Genomic DNA, 27,438 nt, shown 5'->3' with positions numbered 1-27,438 from the left:
TCATTTTCAAAAGGGCTTTTATTAAATTATCCCCACACGATGGCTCCTGCAATCTGCCACAGCTCTGGGGCGTGTCCTGTAGGAAAAGGCCCTGTTTTCCCTGAGGCGGGGCTGGGCTTGTCCATGGGTCCGTGGAGCTGGCCCTGCTTGGCGCCCTGGCGTGTATCTAGCTGCTTCTTGCCGGGCACAGAGCTGCGGGGTCTGGGGGCACCGGGAGCTAAGAGCAGGCTCTGGTGCAGGGGTGGAGGCCTGTCTCTTAACCCACACCCTGAGGTGCTCCTGAGATGCTGGGTCCACCCTGAGTGGCACGGGGAGGAGCTGTGGCCGGTGCTCCTTCCTCGGCCAGTCCTGGGGAAACTAAGCTCGGGCCCTTCTTTGCAAAGACCGAGGATGGGGTGGGTGTGGGGGACTCATGGGGAATGGCCTGAGGAGCTACGTGTGAAGAGGGTGCCGGTTTGTTGGCTGCAGCGGCCTGGAGCGCCTCTCTCCTCTCTGAGCCTCAGTTTCCCTTTCCGTCTAATGAAGAACATGCCGTCTCGGTGTCTCAGTGCTATTAGGACTTGCCCTCAGGAAGTGGCCTTGGACGAGTGTCATGTTATTTCACAACTGTCCTGCGACGTTGGCCTGGGCACGTCATGGAATGGCCCATGTCCCTCTGCTGCGCGGACGTCGCGGTCGGGAGTGCGCAGCCAGAGGCGGGGCCAGATGTGCGCCTGGGGGTGAGGGGAGGCGCCCCGGGAGGGCCTCACAGGAAGTTGGGCTCCCGCACCACCAGGCAGGGTGGGCTCCCGCCGCCGCCGCCACCGTCCAGGGGCCGGTAGACAAAGTGGAAGTCGCGCTTGGGCTCGATGCGCAGCAGGTAGCCCTTGATGCGGTGCGGCAGCGCGTCGTCCGCCAGCTGGAAGCAGCGCCCGTCCACCAGCACGAACAGCCGGTGCGCCTGCGGCCTCTCCACCGCGAACTTCTCCGCGCACTGCGCGCACAGCGCCTGGGCCTGGGTGTCCGCCCGCGACGCCAGTGTCCGCGCCTGCTGCTCGGGCTCCAGGTACGACACGCAGATGAAGTCCTGCGGAGACACGAGGGGCCTGTGGTCACGGCGGGGCCCTGTCTCCCCAGGCGCCCTCTTCCGGCCCAGGCCCCTCCCTGGATGGATAGCGGGTGGCGGGCGCCAAGCGGTCTGTGAGTCCGGCACCTGCGCCTTTCCCGTCTCTGCCGCGAGCCTGCGGGGGGCCCGTCCCCCTCCCTGCCTGGCTTCCCAGCTGGGCCGACAGTTCTGGGAGATGAATTAAGGCGCGTCTCGGAGTCCCTGCAAGGAGGAGCCGGCGCGTCCCCTGGCTGCTGGTCCACAGGCTCCCCATCATTCATTCATTCATTCATTCATTCCCTCCCTCCCTCCAGGTGAGTTCCCTGCACCCCAGGCGCAATGCTGGGCACGGAGGGCAGCACAGATAAGAAGGGAGGTGCGAGCCCGCCCGGGCATCCCATAGTGCGGGCGGGCAACACAGTCCAGCCCCTTAGGGCTGCAAGGGCCCTGGGGCTCTGAGGAGCTGCGTGGGGCAGGGATTGGTAAAGCGGGAGGGGACCGGGTGAAGGAGGCTGGGCGCAGTCGGGTGGGGAAGGCCCGGAATGAGCAGGGCGGGCAGGGCGAGGCGACGCCTGCGGGCTGGGGCTGGGCATTCGCAGCACGAGCAGGGCGCCCGCCCGCCGTCCTCCACCCCTAGGGACCCAGCCCCACATCTGCCAGGCTTTGCCTTTGCTCCCACTGCCTGTGTGGCCTTGATTCGTCGAGCCCCGGCTGTAAAGTGGGGATAGCGCCCGCCTCCCATAAATGGGCGAGCAGGCGCTGGAAGCTCCTGCCCGGAGCGGCCTCGCTTTCCCCGGGGCTCAGGGCTGCAAGGCAGAGACGCTGCGCGCGGGGCTGCCCCCTTGTGGCCGGATTGGGAACAGCAGGCCTGCGCGGAAAGCGGCTGAGGATCCCGGCTCGGCGGAGACCGTGATGGCCACTGGTGGCTAGGGCTTAGGCGAGGCCGGGCTCCTGTCAAGAGCTTCACGGGGACCGCCCATTTCTTCCAGGAGGGGAAAAGCCCGGCCCACTCCCTCCGTCTTAGTGGCTGCCTTAGGGCTCCTTGTCCTCCATTAGGCCTCCCAGGGCACTATCCACCTGCTAGTGACTGTCCAGCTCTGGGCTTCCCCTCCCCAGGGAAGGGTGCCCACCCCCCAAGGCATGGTGTGCGGAGGAGGCACTGGGAGGGGGCAGAGGGTGGTGCCCTCCCCAGATCCCAGATGTGGTGCTGAGGGGACCCCCCTCCGAAGCTTCCATCTCCCAAACAGTGGGTGGTCGGTTTCATCCATACTCTGCCTGGCTCAGCATCAGGAACCCCTAAGGTAGAAGCAGGAAGTACGGGATGCCTGGGCGAGGCTTGGACCAAGACTGTCCATGTCCCTACAGTCTGTGGGAGGCCGGGGTGTTGGGAGGGGATGGGAACAGAGGTGTGCTGGAGCTGGCTGACACCCGCCAGGGAGAGCCGACTGCATACACTTCTTTCCAACTCCACATTCAGTGATGCCAAGTTGAAGTTGGCCATGGAGGACTCACACCATGGAAATGGACAGAAGCTAAAATCAGAGCTTTTGTTTTCTCCCCAGAGAGTCAGTTATTAAATTGATTAGCCATAGTCAGCCTGTGTGGGCAGGAAAACTGAGTCCCAGAGTGGGGCAGGGATTGCTGAGGGTCACACAGCAAGCTAGTACAGGGCTGGGTCCAGAACTCAAGCCTCCTGTCTCCCAGGCCTGGGCTCTGCTTATTATAGATGCAACATCTTGAAAGCCAGGAGGGTGGCTCAGGACTGGTCTGCTCTGGGTGTCAGAGGAGTGACTCTGCATAGCTGCTCACAGCTCTGGATGTGCCTGGCTCACTAGTCCAACTCTCACCCTTTTTTATACACCCAGTCCTGCTCTGTCCCAGGCCCTGGGCTTGGTGCCCCTGAGGCATGTGAACCATGGGCTGTGCCCTCCCAGAGGTGACAGCTTCATATGCAGAGGATGATAGGATGTGATATGCACTGTAAAAGGGGAGGCCGCAGGAAGCCCAGAGGAGGGCACCCCACCCAGCCTGTGCGAAACGGTGTGTGTGTGTATCAGGGAAGGCTTCTCGGAGGAGGGGCTGTTGGAGAAACTGAGTTGTCTTAAAGGATGGGCAGTGACAGCCAGTGAAGAAGGGGAGATTGACCAGTGAGGGCAGTGGTTGAGCAGCCAGTGAACTGGGCTGGGCATGTTTGGGGAACTGGGGGGCAGCTGGATTTGATGCAGCCTGGGGGTGGGTGGGGTGATGGAGTTGGGGAGGGGCAGGACTGGTTTGAATACTGAGTCTGTATAGAGAGAGGTATGGGGAGGGGTGGGCCACTGGGTTGGTGGGGGTTACGCAGACCCTTGGCAGCTGCTGCATTTGTCCAGGGACTAAGGAGCAAGGCTGTAGATGAGCCTGTGGGCTCCTTAAAGCAGGGACTGGGATGACAAGTCCCCATCTCCAGCCCCTGCAGGGTGCTGGGTTCTAGGAGGGGCTAAGGAATGATGGGTGCGTCTCATTCCTCCCGCACCCTTCCTGCTTGCCCAGGGAGAACACCAATGCCTGCTGATATGTTTCTAGACGCACCCAAGTCCTGGACACACACTGGCAGCAGGGGCTGGGGGCCCTTTCTCTGGTGTGGGGAGTCTCACTGCTCCCCTAAGGCAGGGCTGGGCGGCTGGAGCAGCCAGGTGATGTCACGGCTCCTTAGCCAGCAGGCAGCAGGGATGGTGTCTGGGACATGGCCCCACCGGGCCCCTCCCGCTCTCAGGCCTCACCTGTACGGAGGAGCGGGAGGCCCGGGCCTTGTTGAGTGTACGCCGGCGCTCCCAGCGGTGGATGGAGTCCTGCACCTCCACACTCAGCTGCCGGGTCACCGTGATCTTGTCGTAGCTCTTGATGTGCTCCAGGGCCCCGTAGGTGGTGGTCAGATAGTAGGAACCTGCGTGGACAAGGGTGTGGAATCTGAGCCAGGACCGCCTCTGCCCACCAGAGGCAAGGAGCTTGGCCTGCCCCACCCACCTCCTCCAAGCCCCGCCCACCACCTCTGCTTGAGGCACATCTGCAAACACCTGCTTCAACAGCTGAGCTCAACCCCACGCCCACCCTCCAGCCTCAGAAAGTTTCCTAGAGTCCAGCCCTGAGCTGTCTGGGCCCTGCTCAAAACTTTTCACTGGCTCCCCTTGGGGATGAAACTCTTGCTTATTTAAAAAATGATTTTTAAAACATTAAAAAATTTAAAGGATACACAAGAAACAGAAACCTCAGTGTGGGGAAAGGGGTGGCCAGGAGACAGGGTGGGCAGGAGACTTCTCACTGTGTGTGTATCACATATACATGGTCTCTGAGTTACTATGGTTCCATTTATGATTTTTTGACTTCATGATGGTGTGAAAGTGATATACATTCAGTAGAAACCATGCTTCCAGGACCCATATAACCATCCTGTTTTTTACTTTCAGAAAGTATTCAATACATTACATGAGATATTCAACGCTTTATTATAAAATATGCTTTGTGTGAGGTTTTTTTTTTTTGACTAAGTCTGGCTCTGTTGCTGTGTTGCCCAGGCTGGAGTGCAGTGGCGTGATCTCGGCTCACTGCAACCTGCACCTCCCATGTTCAAGCGATTCTCCTACCTCAGCCTCCTGAGTAGCTGGGATTAGAGGCGCATGCCACCACGCCTGGCTAATTTTTGTATTTTCAGTAGAGATGGGGTTTCGCCATGCTGGCCATGCTGGTCTTGAATGCCTGACCTCAGGTGATCCGCCCGCCTCAGCCTCCCAAAGTGCTGGGATTACCGACATGAACCACCGCGCCTGGCCTGTGTGATTGATTTTTGACACACACACAATAGGCTTTTTGATGCCTTTGCCCAACTGTAGGCTAATGTAAGTGTTCTGAGAACATTTAAGGTAGACTAGGCTATGATGTTCAGTAGGTTAGGTGGATTAAATGCATTTCAACTTAAGATATTTTCAATTTATGATGGGTTTATTAGGACACAACCTCATAAATTAAGGAACTTTGATATGCTTTAGAATTTTGAGCCATGTGAATGCATTATCTATTCTAAAAATAATTTTTAAGAAGAGAGGAAATTTTAATTATGGTTGTACTATTACATGCAATTTTTAAAGATTTTAAATAAGTATAAAATTTGAATCATTTATGTATCCGTTTCTTAAGTTAATTCACACATAGCTCACTGGAGTCTCCAACTCCTGGGCTCAAGCGATTGTAGGCTGATTTTTACATTTTCTGTAGAGAAGGGGTCTAGCTATGTTGCCCATGCTGGTTTGAACTTCTGGCCTCAGGTGATCCTCCTGCCTTGGCCTCACACATATTCTTAATACACAATGTTTTCTAAAGTAATTTAAGCTTTGAGATACTTCAGACTGCAAAATTTTCATGAACTTTTAAGATAAAAGGCAATATTTTACACGATGCTTACAAATTCATTCTCCTGAGCTTGTTTGAGACTTTGGTTAAAAGATTTGAGAAATACTAACTTTGGTAAGCCCCTCATTTTAGAGAGAGAAAACCGAGTCCCAGAGAGGGAAGGTGGCTTGGCCAAGGTCATAGAGAGATCAAGGGCCCAGAGGAGGGCAAGGAGACCCTGGAAACCCTGGTCTCTCGGGTCCCCAGCGCCACCCACCTCCATGGTGCTTCCTTGGGCTTTCCCACCACTGCACAGGCCTTTCTGCCCAGCCCTTCCAGTGCCAGGATGACGATTTTTTTCTTTTTTTTTTTAGATGGAGTTTCGCTCTTGTTGCCCAGGCTGCAGTGCAATGGCGTGATCTTGGCACATTGCAACCTCCGCCTCCCAGGTTCAAGCTATTCTCCTGCCTCAGCCTCCTGAGTAGCTGGGATTATAGGCACGCACTACCATGCCTGGCTAACTTTTTGTATTTTTAGTAGAAACGGGGTTTCACCATGTTGGCCAGGCTGGTCTCGAACTCCTGAGCTCAAGTGATCCACCCGCCTTGGCCTCCCAAAGTGCTGGGATTACAGGTGTGAGCCACCATGCCTGGCCAGGATGATGATTTTTGACATGAGGCAGATTCTGCTAGTGCCCCACTCAAATCGCATCAGCCCCTTCTACCTAATTGAACTGTGCTTTTATTTGGGGAAGTAACATCAACTGAAATGCTCACTTCCCTGACTCCCTTGCAGCTTGGGTAGAGGCAGGAGACTCTGCTGTGGCCCCTTAGATATAAGTGGAAGGCTGGGTGGGGCTTCCAGGAAAGCCTTTGAAAGAGACAGACTCAGTGGATGTATCCCTTTGGGTTTCTGCCTGTCACCCTTCCTTCTGCCTGGAACCCAGACGCATTACTGGGGGCACTGCAGCTGTCTTCTGATCACAGGTGACAGACACAAAGCCAAAGGCCCACATGCTAAGAAAAGATGGAAAGAGCTGGGCCCATAGTTCCCTGGATGCAAAATGCCATCCTTACTAGGTGCTTCGCCTGGACTTCTTGATGCAAGAGACAAACCAATTCCTTGCTCTGACTTAAACCACTATTAGTTACTTTTGTGAGCTACGTGCAGCCCAAAGCATTCCTAGCTGTTACATTGGGTGAAGCTGGCCCACATATCTCCACCAGTTCTACAACCAGTATGGGACAAGTTCACACCCTGGTCCAGTAGGTGGTGAGGCGGGGTGGGGGGGGGTGGGCGGGGTAAGATAAAAGGGTTTATGGCCACAGGATCACCCACCCTTTCATAGCAGTATAGAAAAGAGATGGCTGGGTGTGGTGGCTCACGCCTGTAATCTCAGCACTTTGGGAGGCTGAGACGGGCGGATCACTTGAGGTCAGGAGTTCAAGACCAGCCTGGCCAACATGACGAAATCCTGTCTCTACCAAAAATACAAAAATTAGCTGGGCGAGCTGGGCGTGGTGGCACGTGCCTGTAATCCCAGCTACTCTGGAGGCTGAGACAGGAGAATCGCTTGAACCTGAGAGGCGGAGGTTGCAGTGAGCTGAGATCAGGCCACTGCACTCCAGCCTGGGTGACAGAGCGAGACTTCATCTCAAATTAAAAAAAAATAAAAATAAACGAGACATTTTTTGAAAAAACTAAATTAAAGCTACCACAGAGTTTGCCTTGGTGTCCCTAATAAGAGAAGAACCACTAAACCACTTACGTATCTCCATTTTAAGTTAGGTTTAAAGCCCCAGGCCAGGAAGTCGGCTCTGGTGCCCCCAGCCCTTGCTGCCCCAAGTCCACGTCCTCTACCTGGCATCCCTCAGTCGTCCTGTTTCCTGTCTGGCTTATGTCTTCCTGGCTGGGAATGGAAGAGGTGAGTGCAGTGTGCTGACTGCAAACCATCAGTTTTGGAGTCAGAGAACAGGATCTAGGTCTTTGCTCCGTAGCAGCCAGCCCTGTAATTCAGGTGAGCTAATGGCCTCTCTATGCCTCAGTTTCCTTATCTGCAAACGTCATAAAGTTGTGAAAAGGAAATGAGTATGTGTAAAGTACAGGGCTTCGGAATGTGTGAATAACGCATGGTGGCTATGAGGCCTCAGGGAGGTGCTCTGGGGGTGTCTCACCCTCGCAGGTGAAAGGGGAGCAGCCACGCCCTACTGCTGCACTCTTGCCTGCTGGAGTCCGACTTCTTCGTGAGGCCTCTCTCTCTGCCAACCTTCCTCTTTGACTTGGGGCCATGAAATGCCTGCCAGGGCCACTAGGTGGCAGGCGGCCCTACCGTGAGTTCTGGAGCAGGCTTTTCTCTCTGGGGCGAATGCGTTGATTGGAAAAACCCACTGCCCCTGGAAAGACACCAGCCCGGCATGGCCAGCTGTCAGGCAGACTAGGGAAGGGACACGGGCAAAGGGGTCCAAGAGGGCACTTTTGGGACCAGCCTAGCCAGGATTTTAGCAGAGGCTAAGATTCTGGGCTGGCTCCAGCAAGGTGCCCAGCAGCTGCCTGGGTCACCTGTCTGTCCCATGACTTCACAGGGGCAGGGGGTGGGGGAAGTGGGAACACAAGAGAGAGGCTAGAAAGGGGGCGGGGGTCCCAGCAAGCTGGCACTCAGGCCCTTCCTTGCACAAGTCCCTGATGTCTCCTGCCCCACACGCCTGCTGCAAGGAAAGTGAGACCCTATGGCTCATCCTTTGCTAAACTGCAGCACGTGGAACAGGCTGAGAGCATTTGAAGGTCCCAAGGTGCACAGAATCCAACTTGCAGGCTTTCTGTCGAACACAGAATGGCTTGCTCACCTGAACTACGAAACACTGGAAGGCAGGGCCCAGCTCCATCTCTCATCCTGCCCCATGTGCTAAGGTCTGAATGTTCGGGTCCCCCTACCCCCAAATCCTATGTTGAAATCCTAACCTCCAATGTGATGGTGTTAGGAGGTGGGGCCTTTGGGAGGTCATTAGGTCATGAGGGTGGAGCCCTCATAAATGGGATTAGTGCCCTTATAGAAGAAGTGCCAGCTGGACATGGTGGCTCACACCTGTAATCCCAGCACTTTGGGAGGCTGAGGCAGGCAGATCACTTGAGATCAGGAGTTCGAGACCAGCCTGGCCAACATGGTGAAACCCTGTCTGTACTAAAAATACAAAAATTAGCCAGGTGTGGTGGCACAGGCCTGTAATCCCAGCTACTTGGGAGCCTGAGGCAGGTGAATTGTTTGAACCTGGGAGGCGGAGGTTGCAGTGGGCCAAGATCATAGCACTGCACTCCAGTCTGGGTGACAGACAGAGACTCTGTCTCAAAAAAAAAAAAAAAAAAAAAAAGTGCCAGAGAGCTGTCCTGTCCCTTCTGCCATGTGAAGATACAATAAGAACCCACCATCTGTGAACCAGAAAGTGGGGTTCTCACCAGACACTGAGTCTGCTGGTGCCTTGATCTTGGACTTCCCAGCCTCCAGAACTGAGAGACATACATTTCCATGGTTCCAAAGTTATCCAGTTTATGGTATTTTATTAAGCATCCCAAACAAACTAACACCAAGCCACCATTGCAGAATACGAGAGCATCCAGACAGTTTGAAAACTGCCAATCTAGCTTGATGTCTTCACTTCTGCAAGCCAGAGAGGTTAGGTGACTTGCCCAGGGTTTCCAGCCAGTCAGAGGCAGAACCGGGCCCCAAATCCAGCCTCCAAACTGCTCTTTTTACTCCACTTTGTGTTAGTTCTCTTAGATTCTAGCAACTTAAGTTCCCAAGAGTCTGGGGATTCTGGGAACCCCCACCTCCCACCCTAAGCATCTCTGAGCTCTGTCAGGGCTCAGTCTCCCTCCCCACCTGCACCACAGAGGTTGAGATGATCAGGTACCTCTGCACCACCACCCCACTAAGCCAGGAGGGCTAAGCCAGAGAAACTCAGAAACACCATCTCACCCTTGCCCCTCTGCCCTGGGACCCAGATCCATTGAGATGAAGGGTCCAGGCTGTTGAAAGGTGGAAACCCCTGCCCTCGCTGGAGAGCCCCAAGGTCATCTCGATGCCAGAGGCAAATACCTGCAAGGCTGGCTGTCCTAGGTGCTGTGACCTCCCACACCCTGACTATTGAAGTAGGGCAGGGAGAGGTGCAGGGATGTGCCCATGCCACCCACCCCCCTTGCTGGTGTGCACAGCATGGTGTGGGTTTGTCCTCTGGGCCCTGGAGCAGCCATGGGCAAGGTGTGACACTGCCGTGGTCAGACAGGGCTGCCAGGAGGGACAGTGTGCCCTCTGCCCTCTCTATGGGGCCAGAGGTGGGGTGGGGGGCTCTGCCTACTCAAGTCTGACAAAAGGGCTGGATGCAGGCAGCCTTGGTCAGAATCTAGGAACTGTTTAGCACCTTTATGAACTTTTTTTGTACTTTGGCTTGTCCTCCAAATACTTGAAGTAGCCCAGAATTGACATGCTCTCTGGCCTCGAGAACTTCTCTGTTTCTCACCCAAATCCCCTAGGCTTCTGGGAACAGGAAGAAGGATCCCAGGAGGCCATGGTAGGATCGGGGTGGGGGACGCAAGTCCATAGGAGAGGGCTGCTGGCCCAAGGATGTCCCTGCCCTTTTCCTGCTCAGCCACCATGCCTGTGGTTCTTCTGTGTGCATGCTGAGAGCTTCCCTTCCTTGGGGAAACCAAGGAAGAAGGCCCACAAAGGCCTGATGAGGTAGAAGTCCCAAAATGTGGGATGCAGAATGAGGCATTCATTCATTCACACAAGGCTATCAGCCTTACTTGTCTTGTCCTACACCACAGCCCATGTGTTTGGCATGGATAAATGGGTGGGTGGATGAGTGGAAGGGTAGATGGGTGAGTGGATGAGTGGATGGGTGGATGGGTGGATGGATGGACGGTAGATGAATGGGTGTGTGATTGGGTAGGTGGGTGGATGGGTAGATGGATATGTGGATGGGTAGATGAATATGTGGAGGGTGGGCAAATATGTGGATGGGTGCGTGAGTGAATATGTGGGTGGGTGGATGGGCGAATATGTGGATGGGTGGGTGGTGAATATGTGGGTGGATGGGTAGGTGGGTAGGTATATGGATATGTGGATGGGTGAATGAATATGTGGAGGGTGGGCGAATATGTGGATTGGTGGGTGAGTGAATAAGTGGATGGGTAGGGGGATGGGTAGATGGATATGTGGATGGGTGGATGAATATGTGGGTGTGTGGGCGAATATGTGGATAGGCAGGTGGGTGGACAGATGAGTGGATGGATGGATGGGTGGGTGGTTAGGTGGATGAGTGGATGCATGGTTGGATGGGTGGGTGAATGGGTGGGTGGATGGATGGATGGATGGGTGAATGGGTGGGTGGATGGATGGATGGGTAGGTGGTTATGTGGATGGCTGGGTGAATATGTGGATGGGTGGATGAGTGCATAGATGGATGGGTGGATGGATGGGTGGATGGGTTAATGGATGGATGAATGATGGATTGGTGGGTAGATGGATGGATAGGTGGATAGGTAGATGGAAATGTGGATGGGTAGCTGAATATGTGGATGGGTGGGTGGGTGAATACGTGGATGGGTAGGTGGTTGGATGAGTAGATGGATGCATGGATGGATGACGGATGGGTGGGTGGACGTATAGATGGATAGATGGATAGGTGGGTGGATGGGTAGATGGGTGGGTGGATGGGTAGATGGGTGGGTAGGTGGATGAGTGGATGCATGGATGGATGGGTAGGTGAATGGGTGGATGGATGGCTATATGGATGGACAGATGAATAGATGGATGGATACATGGCTACACTGGGCAGCAGATAACCATTGCTGAAGAAACCTTGGCTTCTCTTGAATTCCTGGACCTCCTAGAAGACAACTTGTTCCCATTACAGGACATTTTTAACTACAGAGAAAAAAAAAAAGTAGATACAGAGGTCCCAGTGCCACAAGCCAAAGTTATATATGACAGCAAACGTCATGGCTTTAACACGCTCCCCTGAGCTGTCAACAACTCATGGAACTATCTCATCAAACTATCACCCCAGAGACTGGAACATGCAAAAAAAATGCGAACAGATACAAAGAGGGTCTGCTCATCTCAAGAACCACAAAGCCCAAGGGGAACCCTCAGGGCCTGGGAGGATGGTTCCCTCCTTTGAAGCTGATGTCTCAGAGGGGAAGTCAGGGCTCCCTCAAAGCTGATATCTGGACTGGCTGCCCCTCAGGAAATTCTTGGTGGATGGGTGGCTGAGGCTAAGTGGGTGGGAGGATGTGGTGGGAAGGAGGAAAGGGGAAGGGAAACTGAGCATGGGGTGGACCAAACCACACCTCTGCCTTCATCCTATTGGGGAGCACAGGGCTTCTTACTCATATCATTAACTTCCCACTGATGGAGGTCCTGACCCAGGGCTTATGAGCAAGGGGCCGAGAGTCCCTGGGGGTCACCCCTGTCTAAGAACTGATTGTCACTGTCTCTCAGACTCTTACTGTGAGCACTGCCTGCCACTTCAGCCCCTTCTTTTATACTACTACCTCCTGCTGTTCCCGCTACAAAGACTGCCTTTTCCCTTTTTTTTAATCAGCTGGCTCCTATTTATCCTTCATTGCTCAGCTCAGATGTCACCTCCTCCAGGAAGCCTTCCCTGACTGCACAGTCTGGGTAACATGCTCCTATGCCTTCTGGGATCCCAACTATTCCAGCACTTGTTACGTGGAGGTGGCACAGTCTCTTGACTGGCTCATCTCTCCCCCTAATCTGTGAGCTCCTGCAGGACAGGACCTGTATAGGATTCACATTTGCATCCATGGGTCCAGAGCTCAGCCAGAGTCTGGTATCCAGGAGGTGCTTGTTGGGCCACCTAGAGTGCCCGTGGCATGGCTGAGTTGGGGGTTTGCAATGCACCTGATGGGCAGGGGGTGGTGACTCACCCTCCCCCAGCTGCAGGGCGGGGTCCATGAGCTCCATCATGTACTCCACATCGAGAAGCATCTCCGTGAGGTTGCTGCGGGCCAGCACATACATGAGCACAGGCAGGAAGTCATCCGCCCCATAGGGCTTCCCTGGGAAGAAGGAGGAGGCAGAGGGAGATGAGTTCCAGGCTCTCCTTGTGAGATGCTCTCTGCCCAGGGTAGGGGACAGTGGTTTGCTGAGTGTGGATGGCGATCCCTGGAAGAGGAATGTTCCTGCTCTCTCATGACTCTCAGGACAGAGAGGACCCAGGGAGCAGCCTCCTCGGGAGGCCTGAGAAACAGTCCAAGTTTAGGAAGAAGGAACTGAGAAAGTGCCCTCAGCTGGGTGGAGCAAGACCCTGACCCCTTCCCCTTTCCTAGTCCTTCCTCTCCATGACCGCCCCCTGCTGCTTGCTTGACAGACAGATTCACATCACATTTATTCGCGGACCCACCCAGAAGCATTCATGGCTCCTGGCAAGGTTCCCTATCCCCACGAATCATACATCTCCCTCCCCCCTGAGAAACAGAAACCTCTTCCTCACCCAGACACTGCGAGACCTGAAATGTCACCATTCAGTCTTCTTCCTTTTTTTGGCTTAAACAGTGCCCTTTCCTAAGGCCTTCTTTTAAAACGTAAAGACCCCTCGAAGTATCATCTCATCACTACTGCCTTTGAGGGAGAGGTTCACAGGGCTCAGAGCATCCTGACAGCAACAGACACTTTGCGTGGCAGATGGAGGGCGCTCTATAAAGGAACAGTGGCAGGAAGGAGGGTGGAAGGTGGGTCCGAAAGATACCTCCCCAGTGTGGCTCTTGGCTGGCCCTGAAGATTGCCCATTTGGCAACGCAAAGCCCAAGGCTGGAACTGTGGGTGGAGAATTCTGACCAGAATAGAATCTTCCTGCAGGCCCTTGGCTGGTCTCCTAGCCAGACTCTGCAAGTGCACTGGAGAAATGAAGCTTCGGTGAGCAGCTGTGCATGGTGGGAATGGCCACGCCTGGTCCCCAGCCCACCTTCTCACTTCCTCTAACCAAAGGGAGTCCAACGCTCAGGCAAAGGTCTCCAGACTCAGCTGGGGGTTACCAGGTCTGGATGTGGACCGCAGAATAACCCATGCCAGTGCTGCTACCTTTGTGTTTTGGGTGAGATTAATAATCCATCCAAGCACATGCCAAGCAATGTATAGCTCTTGCAAAAAGTGTGTTTCTACTTGACATGTTTACAAAGGATTTAGGGACCATCAGGAAATACACCTGATAAAACAGTAACATCTAAATAAAAATTTGAAAACCATCAGTACCAATACAAATTACTAGAGGGATGATACTACAGGAAACATAAAAATGCAAATAAGCAAGAACCTACACAACTACTCTTTTACAGCAGCAAATTTGGCTTTGAGTTTCCTGCTGGCCAAAGCAAAAAGGAAAACAATCAGTTACATTCTCACTGTCCATGAAGAAAAAATATACCTATTTCTTGGGGGAATCAAATTATTTTTCTAACTCTTAGCTCTAAAAGAAAATTTTCACATGTGGCTTCATTTGGGGACATAGAGAGACATGCCTGGCAAGTTCCTATCACACACATGGATGTTTGACTCATGATGGTCCTACCATTGTGTCAGGTGCAGCTCATGGCAAGCACTTCCAGGGGAGGGAGGAGGCAACTTTCTTTTCCCTTTTTTTTTTTTTTTTTTTGAGACAGAGTTTTGCTCTTGTTGCCAAGGCTGGAGTGCAGTGGTGCCATCTCGGCTCACTGCAACCTCCGCCTCACGGGTTCAAGTGATTCTCCTGCCTCAGCCTCCTGAGTAGCTGGGATTACAGGTGTGCGCTGCCATACCCAGCTAATTTTTGTATTTTTAGTAGAGACGGGGTTTCATCATGTTGGCCAGGCTGGGCTTGAACTCCTGACCTCAAGTGATCCGCCCGTCTCAGCCTCCTAAAGTGCTGGGATTACAGGTGTGAGCCACAGCACCCGGCCTTTGAGACAGGGTTTCACTCTGTCGCCCGGGCTGGAGTATGGTGGTTTAATCTCAGCTCACTTGCAGCCTTGACTTCCTGGGCTCAAGCAATCTTTCCACCTCAGCCTCCTGAGTAGCTGGGACTACAGGCACATACCACCACACTCAGCTAATTTTTGTATGTGTATATTATTTGGTAGAGATGGGGTTTCGCCATGTTGCCCAGGTTGTCAAATTTCATAGTGAGCTCTGCACATTCACATCTGTCCTTGTAACAATGAGGCTGCCTCCTGCCTGAATAAAAGACTTCAGAGAGCTAAAGTGACCCTCCTGGGCAACTGCATGCTACCCTGCTGAGAGGTGCGGTGTGAAGGCTGAGTCTCCAACCCCAGACCTGGGTTCAAATCCCAGCTCTACTACTCACCAGCTGTGGACCGTAGCAAGCTCCTTCCCTCCTCTCACCTCCGCAGGGAGGTTGGAGAACAAGGTGCCCGAGGATGTTTGAGGATTAATTGAAATGGCACAGGTGGTCAGAGCCATAGCAAAGCCTGAGGCAAAAGGAAAACTGTGTGCCCCATATGTATTTATCAAAATAGCCTCTCATATTTTGAACCAGGTGGAAAAAGTTAACAAACGCGCTACACTCAAGAAACAACGACTGTATCTAAAATCTGGTTGCCAATCTGTTCGCTTTCTACTGTCAGCCGTCACAAAAGTATGTGGGCCTGGAAACTGCAGGCTGATTGGAAATGACTGCTCCTGTTGCACAGTAGTGCAGGATCATAAAACAGACAACAGCCTGACTTCACTGAAGATGTGGCGGCCGGGCGCGGTGGCTCATGTCTGTAATCCCAGCACTCTGGGAGGCCAACGCATGCAGATCACCTGAGGTCAGGAGTTCGAGATCAACCTGGCCAATGTGGGGAAACCCCATCTCTGCTAAAAATACAAAAATTAGCCAGGCGTGGTGGCGTAAGCCTGTAATCCCAGCTACTCGGGAGGCTTAGGCATGAGAATCACTTGAACCTGGGAGGCAGAGGTTGCAGTGAGCCAAGATTGTGCCACTGCACTCCAGCCTGGGCGACAAAGTGAAACTCTGTCTCAAAAAAAAAAAAGTGGATATTTTGTTCATCATGGCTTTTCTTTGCATTAATTTTTATTTTTTAAAAAATACTGCATTAAAATAGTAGTTATCTTGTCACATGAGCCCAAAGTTCCACTCTTAGTTATATATACACCTGAGAGAAACAACAATATATTTCCACACAGAGACCTGCACACAAATGTTCATGGCAGTATTGGTCATAATAGCTAAGAAGTGGAGATGGCTCCACTTGTCCATCACTTGTGGATACACAGGCAAAATGTGGTGCATGCACACCATGGAAAAGTCTTTGGGAATAAAAAGGAACAAGCTACTCATACATGCTGTGATATTGATATTTGTTCATTTTTTTGAGACCGGGTTATGAGACTGGCTATTTTTTTTTTCTTTTTGTATTTTTGGTAGAGACAGGGTTTTGCCGTGTTGCCCAGGCTGGTCTCAAAGTCCTGGGCTCAATGATCCACCTGCCTCAGCCTCCCAAAGCGCTGGATTAAAGATGTGAGCCACCACGCCTGGCCGCTGTGATACTGATAGACCATGATGATATTATGCTAAGTGAAAGAAGCCAGCCATGGAAGACCACATATTGTACGTATGATAGGACATAGAATTCCATCTATATGCAACGTCCAGAATAAGCAAACCCACAGACAGAAAGCAGATGAGTGGTTGCCTGGAGCTGGGCAGAAAAGAGAATGGGGAGTGATTGCTAATGGGTACAGAGTTTCTTTTTGGGGTGATAAAAATGATTTGGAATTGGAGTAGTTTTAGTTGTATGACCTTGCAAATATACTGAAAACCACTGAATCATTTTTAAAATTATGTGTATACACACACACACACACACGCACACACACATATATATATAATTTATCTTTGTGGTTGAGTTTCTTGGGCATCCCCCTGCATTTTGCCCCTAAGGCAAGTGTCTCCCCTCCCTGCCAGGGCTTGTGATTTCAGGGTCACATTCAGCTGACCAGGAGGTCTTGTGTTCCTTGCCTGCGCAGTCTGTTCTAGCCTGGTGTGAGTAACAGAGACTAGTGGTTGCTTTCCTTCCTCCTGCATTGTCCAGTCTCTATTTTCTTTTTCTTTTTTGTAGATGGAGTCTTGCTCTTGTCGCCCAGGCTGGAGTGCAGTGGCGTGATCTCGGCTCACCGCAACCTTCACCTCCCAGGTTCAGGCGATTCTCCTGTCTCAGCCTCCTGAGTAGCTGGGATTATAGGTGCTCGCCACCACGCCTGGCTAATTTTTGTATTTTTTTTTTTAGTAGAGATGGGATTTTGCCATGTCAGACAGGCTGGTCTCAAACTCCTGACCTCAAGTGATCCGCTCGCCTCAGCCTCCCAAAGTGCTGGATTTACAAGCGTAAGCCACCGCACGCCCAGCCCCAGTCTCTATTTTCAAAGTAACAGCACTCCTGACTTTTAGCCAGGATAGGGCCACCCCAAATAAAGACTCCATTTCCCATCTTCCCTCATAGCCTGGGCGGCCTTGTCTCTAAGTCCTGGCTCCTGCAGTATAACACTGGCATAATGGAGGCCTCCAGTCACTTTTGTCCAGTGAATGTGGATTCTGCTCATGGCCCGTCCTTGTTTAATTTTTTAGACAATGTGGCCCCTTGTGACCTGCCTTTCTGGCCACACTCAGTTTCTACATCTGCAAAATGGGCCAGCAACACTGGTGCTGATGACATCCTGGGATGCAGAGGACACCCCAAATGTCCACAGGGCCACGGGTGAGAAACCCTGCTTGAGGGAGTAATGACTTTCGGCCAAAGGATGGCCCAGATGGGGCCCTAGGTCTGAGGACTTCAGGGCCGGCCATGTGGGTATGAGGGGGCAGGAAGGGAGGGGGCCCATGACCGCGGCTTTGTATCCCCTGGCCATGGAAGGTCCTTCACCTGCTCTTCTCCCCATGTTTTCCTTGAGGAATCTTGACCGACAATCCCATGTTCCTATTAATTTGACTCATCCTTCAAGATCTGCCTCCTCCAACTCCAAGAAGCCCTCCTCGGCTGCCCCAGGGTTACTGGTGCTTACTCTACTTTCCATCTTCCAACTTGAGATAACATTCTGCCTCCATCACCCTCCCACATAACATCCCACTGGGCTGCACCACGGCCCATTCCCTGAACTCTGAGTGCACTCTCCCCTCTCCAGGCCTTTGCACACACAGTTCCCCCACTCCTGGGACCCCCTCCCTACCTTCCCGTTATCAACTCCTTGTGCTCTCCCACATCCTCCAGCACAGCTGGACAGTTCCTGCTCCGGCTCCCATATGCCTTGACTGATTCAGAGCCTGCCCCCTTCTTCACATTGTGAGTGTGCTGAGGGCAGGGATGGAGGCTGTGTGAGCCAGAGTGAGTCACTAACCCTCTCTGAGCCTCTCTCGCATCACTGCCTTTCCAGGCCCCAGCGTAGGCTTGGGACGTAGGCTGCTGACAATGGACTGAACTATGTCCCATGTGTGTTCTTACTGGGTGCCACTCTGTCCTGCCAGGGGTAGGGTCACGGTCATAGACACTGGGATGTCCTGTGGGCCTTAGAAAGTGATGTGCTGGGAAATGCTTAACAACTGGCTCTCTGAAGGAAAAAAATCAACCTTGATTTGTAGCATTTGCCAATTTCCATGATCTAAATATTTCCACAATTTCCAACGTCAGGCTACCAACAAGAACACAGAGCTGGGAAGAGACAGATGCCCACAGTCAGCTCCCATGAGCTGGTGCGAGCTGACTCCAGCACACCATTGGCTTTAGTTTATCACGCCCAACCACACTGTGAGGAAATTGAGGCTCAGAGATGGGAGAAATTTGCTCAAAGCCCTGCAGCTGGTCAATAGCAGAGCTGGGACTAGAATCTGGGTCTCTGGCTGTTGACGTTGGTGAGAAAGTATCCACACAGGCATGATAGCTCCTCATGGACCAACACAAGCTTCAAGCATTGTTTAAACGCACTGGGTCCCAGCCCAACATTTTGGCAGTTAGGGCTGCCCTCTCCTTCCTGAGCAGCCTGGAACCCCAGGCTCAGGGCTAAGCCCTGAGCACGTCGGGGCCTCAGGAAGTGCCACTGGGATGTTAGCTGCAAAATACTTCTCCTGTGAGCTGAACATCTGTCTTGGGTGGACCAGAGATCACGCCCATTTGGCTGTGCATTCAAACGCCCTGCTGGCGGCAGCCTCCACTTCCTGGTGATTTCTGCTTTCTTTTTTGCCAAGTCACATCTGTTTGCCATCTGTAGGTAGCTGATCACATTTCAAAAAGCTGGCTGGGGTTTTATGCATATTTCATCCACTGGGAGATTTTGGAGAAGGAAAGCTCTCTTTAAGATCAAAATGAGCTGAAGAGGTGCTCAGCTGGGTCACCCAGACAGTGAAGATTAGAAAGGCCCTAATTCCAGCCTGGGCAACATAGTGAGACTTTGTCTCTACTTAAAAAAAAAAAAAAAATCAGCGGGGTCTGGTGGCATGCATCTGTAGTCCCTGCTACTCTGGAGGCTGAGGTAGGAGGACTGCTTGAGCTCAGGAGGTTGAGGCTGCAGTGAGCTATGATTGTGCCACTGCACTCCAGCCTGAGTGACAGGGTGAGGAAGCATTGTCTAAAAGAGGGTCTAGCAAATTTTTTTCTGTAAAAGGCCAGAAAGTAAATATTTTTAGTTTCAGGGGCCACACGGTCTCTGTCCTAACTATTCAACTCAGCCCTTAGAACATAAGCAGCCCTAGATGCTGAGTATGGATATGGGTTGTGTTCCAATAAAACTATTTGCAAAATCAGGTGGTAGGTCAGAGTTGGCTGGGAGGGCCACAGTTTGCAGACCCTGATGGAGAGGAAAGGACTGAGCATCTTATCAAAACTACTCCCCACCTCACCCCCACCCAGGGCACCCATTTGTTGACTGGGCTCTTACTGAAAGCCAGTGGCTGATGCTGCAACACTGGGGCAGCAGGAGGCTCATGACTGTGCCCTGCCCTGGCCCTCGCTTTCCACCATGATTCCCACTTAGAGCCACTTTTCTCCTCCCAGAAGTCTTCCTTGAAGACCTCCTCAGCTAAGGCCAATGCCCTTGTAATGGCTCTCCCCAGTCCTGGCATTGCAGAATGGGAAAGTCAATATCACACGTTAACTCAGAGAGGCCTTCCCTGACCACCCAGTCCCAGGACAGCAAACTCCTCCAACACTCCTCAGACCCCCTACCCTGCTTTATCCACCCCAGTTGCACGTTTCACCTTGGAGGATATATTTTGCATTTCTGTTTACTTGTTATTGCCTATCTCCCCTCCTCGAATGAAAGTTTTACTCGGGCAGGTACCTTATCTTGTTCACTGTTTATATCTGACATCTCAGCGGTACCTGGTCTATAGTAGGTGTTTAATAAAAATATTTGCTAAAAGCATGAATGAATATCAGTTATCACACTGCAAGATGCTTGCTTATTTAATGCTTGTTTTTAGCTTGAATTGTGAACATCCTAAAAACACGGGCTGGGTCTTCTGGGTTTTGCTCTTAACATCTGCATTGTCAAAAAAAGTTTGTTGAACTGTTGAATGAATGAATTTATTTGATAAAAACGTATGACAGCAGGAAGTAGAGGCCATTTAGAACAGTAGACTTCAAATCTGTGTTTGCAATGGAAACCTTTAGTAATGGGTACCTTATGCACAGTTCAGCTTCTCTGGTTGACTCAGGGTGGGGCAGCAGAGCTGGCCTGCTCATCTCCTTTCAACTATGCCCCTCCACTGTTCCCATGGTGGCCCCCAGCTATGTCTGTGGCCCCTAGAGAGTTTCCTGGAAATAGTTTGAAAACTACTGATCTAGTCTGAACTTTCAGCTGCACAGATGAAAGAACTGAAGCCTCGGCAGAGAAATGCTTGGCTGGAGGTCACTTGTCAAGTCTGTGGCTGTCATGAGATTAGAACCCAGCCCCCTCTCTCCCACTGAGCTCCTTGAAGCTACCCTGTTTGGTTGCTTGCACTTTGCACAGATGCTGGTTAAGTCTCAGTTCTGCTCTGAGCTACACTGTGTCCCTGAGGAAAACACTGCAGCTCCCTGGGTTCCTCTTCAGAGAGCTCAGCCCACAAGCCAGTCAGCTACACAGGCTGTGGGCTCTGAGGTCTGAAGCCACGAAGTCCTACTCTGGCTTGAAAAGGCATGAGGTTGGAGGCACTGCAAAATTCAGCCATGACTTGTGTCTGTCTTTTCTGAGGTCATCTCTGACCTCAGGATGCCCTGGGGAGGCAGGCTGGAGAGGCCAGAGGGCCCTGGGTTTCAGCAAAGGACCCGGGTTCAAGTCTCAGGTCAACCACTCACCTGCTCATCAGGTGTGACCCTAAGCGTGCTACTTAACTTCACTGAGCCTTAGTTTCCTCAGCTGTAAAATGGGGATAATCACAGTGTCCACATCCCCTGGAGTGGTTGTGAGGATGACATGACAAGACAGATGGAAGGTGATTAGCATGGACTAGTAAATGCTAGACACAATTATTATGAAAGACAGGAGGGGGTTTTGTTCTATAAGCCTCAGAACATGACATCTTAGGGGGCCTGCACTCCATTTGTGTTGTGGGGTAAAAAAGCGAGGTTGTGAGTTACAACCTTTTGGAGAAGGAAAGCTCTCTTTCAGATGCCCCCCCCCATTCCTGTCACCTGGATGTCAATCCCTAGGGAGATCTAGGAAGTCTTCCTATGCATGGATCCCTGAATGACCATATGGAGCATGGCCCTCCACCTCCAAACCTCCTCTATGCAATTGGACTTACATGAGTGAGAAGTACACTTCTATTGAGTTAGAGATGAGAGGGCTTATCCAGCATCAAATAGCAGCAAATGTTTATAGCAGCAAATGTTTCCTTAACCAATTATCTATTTACCTATCTGTAGTTATTTCAAAAAGACTAGAAAGAAATTCACCAACATACTATTGATCAATTTGCAACAATAAACATGAGTGACTTTGATCATCAAAAATCAGTTTAATTTTTTTTTTTTTTGAGATGGAGTCTTGCTCTGTCACCCAGGCTGGGGTGCAATGGTGTGATCTTGGCTCACTGCAACCTCCGCCTCCTGGGTTCAAGCGATTCTCCTGCCTCAGCCTCCTGAGTAGCTGGGATTACGGGTGTGTGCCACCATGCCCAGATAATTTTTGTATTTTTAGTAGAGACGGAGTTTCACCATGTTGGTCAGGCTGGTCTTGAACTCCTGACCTCATGATCCACCCGCCTTGGCCTCCCAAAATGCTGGGATTACAGGCGTGAGCCACCGTGCCTAGCCCAGTTTAATGTTTTTAAACACAGATTTAAAAAAATCAACAGCCTGACCTTCCTCCCTGTCCTCTCTACCCCGTCAATGTCACAAGGCCCATTATTCCATACCCCTGGGGTCCCCATCAAGAGCCCTCCTCCCATCCAATTCCTCTGTGGCTGCCCCTGCCTGAACCAGCTGTGGACTCTTGACTCTGTGGTCTCTGCCAGGGAAGTGGATGGCAGGGGACCTGGGAATCTATCACCACCCGGTTGGCCCCCACGTCCCACCACCTGGTCATTAGTGTGCTCCATCCCCCTGGGGTTAGGAGCCAGGCCCTGTTTCCAGAAGCTCACGTGGGTGGTATCAGGGTGTTTACATAGACTACTCAAGGAGTTGAAAAGGCAGCCTGTGGCCATCAGTACCCTCTGGGATGCCTCCTGCTCGGCATTCACATTAGAAGGTTCCCAAACTGCACCCCTACCGTCTTTCTCCCCCTCCCATCTTGAAGAGGTTTCTTGGGCTTAAGTCTGTTTCTCCCCAGCAGAGGACCAGCTCCGAATGACTAGTCTTAGATATCAAGGAGGTGGGAATGACTTCTTTGTCAAAGTAATAGAAGAGATGAATCTAGAAGTTCTGGCTGCTCTCACCAAGCCTCATGAAGTCCATGAAGAATCCGGTCTGCTCCTGATTCCAGGATGGAGGGCCAGTTTATCCAAAGCCATTTGCTTCCGTGAACTCCCCAATTTGCCTAACCCAGGACCCTAAACTTGTGACAGGAGAAGACACGCTCGACCAGGATTCTGAAGCTTGGGGTCCATTCCCAGGCCGGCCACTGGCACGGTGATAGAAGCACAGGCTTTAGAGTGGGCTGATACTAGGTTTAATCCTGGCCCTATCTTTCTGGAGAAGATAGCATGGCCAGTTAACCCAGATCTTGTGTCTCCATGTTTACCCCTTTCCTTGCTGTTCCAACAGGTCTTGCTAGCGGCCCGCCCTATTTTATTCCCCTTTCAAGCGGGCCATGAAGGTACCACATCAAGCTACTGTTGCCTGCATCATAGCAATGAAGCAGGCGGGTAAGGCATCTTCCCTGGAGGTGAGGGGGCTGGGAAGACTAGATGCAGGGCTAGGCAGGATGGAAGTCAGGAGTGGTAGACAGGGAGGGCTGTTTTCTGTTTAAAGCAGTCAGTGGTGGAGGAAGTAGGTCAGTGGTGGAGGTAGGCGGGACTTGGGCTGGAGTCTGCCTCTCTGTGGGGTCACTCACAGCTCCCAGGGCTCAACAAAGAGCTGCTGGGCTGCATACCACACCTCGGGTAGCAAGGCCATAGACTACACAGCTGCCCGGATCACCTGCCAGGGGAAGGTATGATTGAATGCCTGGGACCTCGTTCTAAAATTGCTGAACGTCAAAGTCAGAATTGAAGTCAGTTGGGATCTGGCTAAGACTGCATAACCTCAATCTAATCATCAGGAAACATCTGACAAACACAAAATGAGGAACTTTTATTAAGAAAAGGTGGGGGTGGGGGAAAAAAACAGTATCCTTCAGAAACATCAAAATCATTAAAGACAAAGAGTCCGGGCGCGGTGGCTCACGCTTGTAATCCCAGCACTTTGAGAGGCCGAGGCAGGTGGATCATGAGGTCAGGAGATCAAGACCATCCTGGCTAACATGGTGAAACCCCATCTCTACTAAAAATACGAAAAAAAATTAGCCGGGCATGGTGGTGGGCACCTGTAGTCCCAGCTAATCAGGAGGCTGAGGCAAGAGAATAACGTGACCCCGGGAGGAGGAGCTTGCAGTGAGCCGAGATTGCGCCACTGCACTCCAGCCTGGGTGACAGAGCAAGACTCTGTCTCAAAAAAAAAAAAAAAAAAAAGAGAGAAAGGCTGTGGAAATACAGTCACGCAACGCATAATGAACTTTTGGTCAACGATGGACCACGTATATGACGGTGGTTCCATGAGATCATAATGCCAGACTTTTACTGCACCTTTTCTACATTTAGATATGTTCAGATACACAAATAGTTGCCACTGAGCTACAACTGCCTACAGTTTTCAATATAGTCACATGCTGTACAGGGTGGTAGCCTGGGGGCAATGGACCATACCATACAGCTCAGGTGTATAGTAGGCTGTGCCATCTAGGTTTGTGTGAGTACACTCTAAAATGTTTGCACAACAATGAAATTGCCTAATGACGCACTCCTCAGATTCTATTTCCATCATTCAGCAACAGATATGAGATATTCCAAATTAAAGGAGGTTAAAAACATATGACAAGCACACGGAATATCTAACCCTTCATCAGATCCTGAACATGAGGGGGAAATTCTAAAAAGGACCTTATTAGGTCAAGTGACAACCTGAAAGTTTAGACAAAAATGCTGTATTAACATAAATTTATGCAACGGACAACTCCACCGTGGCTATGTAAGAGTTATGTAATGTTACATACATACATGCCACAAAATACCTAGGAAAGCGTTTGGGGTAAAGGACACAGGTGTATGTAAGTTACCCTTACACTATTCAGACAAAACATTATGTATGCAGAGAGAGAAAGAAAATGATGAATGGCCGGGCGCAGTGGCTCACTACTGTAATCCCAGCACTTTGGGAGGCTGAGGCGGGCGGAACACGAGGTCAGGAGATCGAGACCATCCTGGGTAACACGGTGAAACCCCATTTCTACTAAAAATACAAAAAAAAAAAAAATAGCTGGGCGTGGTGGCAGCCACCTGTAGTCCCAGCTACTTGGGAGGCTGAGGCAGGAGAATGGCGTGAACCCGGGAGGCGGAGTTTGCAGTGAGCCGAGATCACGCCACTGCACTCCAGCCTGGGCGACAGAGTGAGACTCCATCTCAAAAAGAAAAAAAGAAAAAGAAAATGATGAAGCGGAGGGGGTCGAATGTTAGCAATTCACAAAGGGTCTGCAGGTGTCCTGTTTCTATGTCCTGTTTCTATTCTTAGAGTTTTTGAAGTTTGAAATTATTTCCAAATGAAACGTTAAAAAAATAGAACTCTTTATTTGAAACAAAATCCCATGCAGAACCCCATGTGTAAAACAGGTACAAGCAGGGTTGTCTGGGGTGGAGCTGGCTTGGGGCCCAGCTTGTCTTTTGACCCTTTGGTGGCCCCTGGGGTGCCTTGGGGAATCCATCTTGAAAACCACTGAATTCAGCTTCTATATTGTTGGGAACGTGGCTGGGAGGCAGCTGTTCCTGTATCCTAACATCTAGACGCTCATTCATAAACTTTGACCCTCACAATAGCCCAGAGAGAGGCGTTCCTAGCCCCATTTAAAGAGTGGGAAACTGAGGCTCAGGAAGTAACTCCTTGAGCACTTAGGCTGTCCCATGTGCTGTCCCAGCCCCCGCATCGCAACATGACAAGTGTATCACCCTCATTTTGTACACAAACAAAGGTCCAGGGAGATTAATGTCCAAGGCTATAGCACCGAAGCTGGGATTCAAAATCAGGACCGTGGATGAACCCCAAATCCTCTGCTCTTTGGATTTGGGGTTGACAAATCCCAAACCCATTTGAGCAGAACCTAATTCCACCCAGGTGAAGATGCTGAGGCTCTGAATGGAGCAGCCCTGGCCTGCCCGGTTCAGAGATGAAATTGGGAGTCATGGTGCTCCCAGTACAGTGCTCAAACAGTGGTGGGAGGGAAACATTCTTTCTGTTCCTTGATAAGAAACCCACTGGTTTCTGGGGGAGACCCTGGCCTGACCTTCATGTCTCAGAGTCTCCCTGACTGGGTCTGGCTTCTGGATCTGCAGAGATTCAGGCCTCCCTCCCTCTTGCCTGCTGAGGATAGAAAGCAGCAAGCACCTGGTTCTGTTCCATTCAACCACATGCGGCACCAGCCATGCCCTTTCCAGCAGCTGCCTTTCTTGCTCCTCCTCCCTACTCAAAATGAGCCATTCCTTCCTCGAATCCCTGCTCTCTGGTAAGTTTTTAGGAAGCGAATTCATTGTTAGCAAAAATCACGGTGTTTGACTTTCACCACAAGGACGATAACTATGTGAGATGATGCTAGCTTTAGTCATTCCACAATGTAGATATACTTGAAAGCATCATGTTGTACACAATAAATACATACAATTTTATCTGTCAATTTACAAAAGTCAGGCTGGGTGTGGTGGCTCACACCTGTAATCTCAGCACTTTGGGAGGCCAAGGCGGGCAAATTGCTTGAGCTCAGGAGTTCGAGACCAGCCTGGGCAACATGGTGAAACCCCGTCTTTACAAAAAATACAAAAATTAGCTGGGTGTGGTGGCACATACCTGTAGTCCCAGCTACTCAGGAGGCTGAGGTGGGAGAATTGCCTGAGCCTGGGGGGTGGTGCCACTGTACTTAAGCCTGAGTGACAGAAAGAGACCCTGTGTTAAAAAAAAAAAAAAAATCATGGTGTTTGAATGTTGCTGCTCAGTCATGGGGTTTTAAAAAGAATTCCAGGAAGCTAGGGGTTTCTGGATAAACTGGGACTCACTGAGAATGGAATTGCCCCTTCCAGCGCAAAGCTGTCTCCCTCATGATGTCTCAGGGTCTATAAAACCCTTGGCTCTGACTTTACCACCAAGCCCAGCAAACCCAGGGGAAACAAGTTCCCTAATTAGAAATTCAGCATTGAAACCAATCAATAGCTATTGTGACTAAGTGCCAACTGCTGGGCCACATGCAAACTTCAGACTCCTGGAAGCTTCAAGACAGGCCTGCAAGGTGGTTGTGGCTGTGCCTATTGAACACAAGAGGAAACTGAGGCTGAGCACCGAAGTCATCTGAACACAGCCACAAGCCGAGAAGCGGCAGAGCCGGCAAGGAAGCCTGGACCTTGCTCTTCCATGATCCCCCCCAGGGTCCCAGGGCCAGCCTGCCTGCTCTCCCCGAGGCTGTTCCCAGCAAAGGGTCCCCCGGGGCTCTGTCTCCTTTCTGCCTTGATCCAGTCTGACTGCTGCTTCCCTGCATGCCGTGTAGGACACCTCTGAGCTTGCCTCCCTCCCCGACCCCTGCTGCTGCAGAGACAGCCAGGACTGCCTCTCTCTGAGAAGGCTTGAGAAGGCCCCGCTCATTCTCGGACACCCTTTGCCAGGCCATGAGGGGGTCTTAACCCTCCGCCTCATGTCGCCTGGCAGGGCATACTCGACTCTTTCCCTGGGTCCCAGCCCTCTGGGGCTGACCAGGTCAAACTCGCCAAGAGCTCTGGGCTCTGCAGGCTGTCCGCTGTCCCCCACGTACTTCTTTGGGGATTTTTCCTGGAGGTTACTCAGTTGCAGAGTTTACATCCTGGGCCTGTTCTCTGGGTTCTAGGCTGCACAAGACACCCGACCTCTGAGCCTAATGTCCACTCTGTGAAAACAAACCCTTCACTACATCCTGCTTCTACTACAACCCTCTCTCTTCCCATCATATCTCCAACATCAGGATAAAGTGTTAATATGGAGTTCGCCTTGGCGTGGTGTCTGCTTTTGGGGAGCACAATTCTATTTTGTGTGTGTGTGTGTGTGTGTGTGTGTGTGTGAGGCAGAGTCTCACTCTGTCACCCAGGCTGGAATGCTGTGGCATGATCTTGGCTCACTGCAACCTCTGCCTCCCGGGTTCAAGTGATTCTCCTGCTCCAGCCTCCTGAGTAGCTGGGATCACAGGCGCCCGCCACCACACTCGGCTAATTTTTGTATTTTTAGTAGAGATGGGGTTTCACCAT

The 27,438-nt window shown here is 51.6% G+C and overlaps 1 protein-coding gene and 1 long non-coding RNA gene across 5 annotated transcripts in view; one reads left to right on the top strand and one right to left on the bottom strand.

Moving 5' to 3' along the window:
- RIN3 (Ras and Rab interactor 3) overlaps positions 1-27,438 on the bottom strand; it is a 174,930-nt gene continuing 147,492 nt past the window's right edge. For 2 of the 3 annotated variants that reach the window (XM_003832783.4, XM_055097966.2), the window contains 3 exons: positions 12,392-12,523; positions 3,844-4,007; positions 1-1,066 (listed from right to left, as the gene is read on the bottom strand). In XM_003832783.4, the coding sequence (XP_003832831.1) occupies positions 746-1,066; positions 3,844-4,007; positions 12,392-12,523 (617 nt within the window). In that variant the 3' untranslated portion in view covers positions 1-745. The remainder of the gene's footprint in view (positions 1,067-3,843; positions 4,008-12,391; positions 12,524-27,438) is intronic. The other variant, XM_008958212.4, reaches the window with a different exon arrangement.
- LOC117975883 (uncharacterized) lies at positions 912-27,376 on the top strand. 2 transcript variants are annotated; one of them, XR_008620959.2, is made up of 3 exons: positions 912-1,045; positions 15,889-16,071; positions 16,583-27,376. It is a non-coding gene; the product is annotated as an uncharacterized LOC117975883 (long non-coding RNA). The 2 variants fall into 2 exon arrangements; XR_008620958.2 differs by lacking the exon at positions 912-1,045 and adding an exon at positions 1,073-1,398.

The sequence above is a fragment of the Pan paniscus genome, chromosome 15, assembly GCF_029289425.2.
Source record: "Pan paniscus chromosome 15, NHGRI_mPanPan1-v2.0_pri, whole genome shotgun sequence".
Classification (NCBI taxonomy): domain Eukaryota; kingdom Metazoa; phylum Chordata; class Mammalia; order Primates; family Hominidae; genus Pan; species Pan paniscus.
The sequence above is the reverse complement of the archived record's forward strand: the minus strand, read 5'-3'. Positions and strand labels throughout refer to the sequence as shown.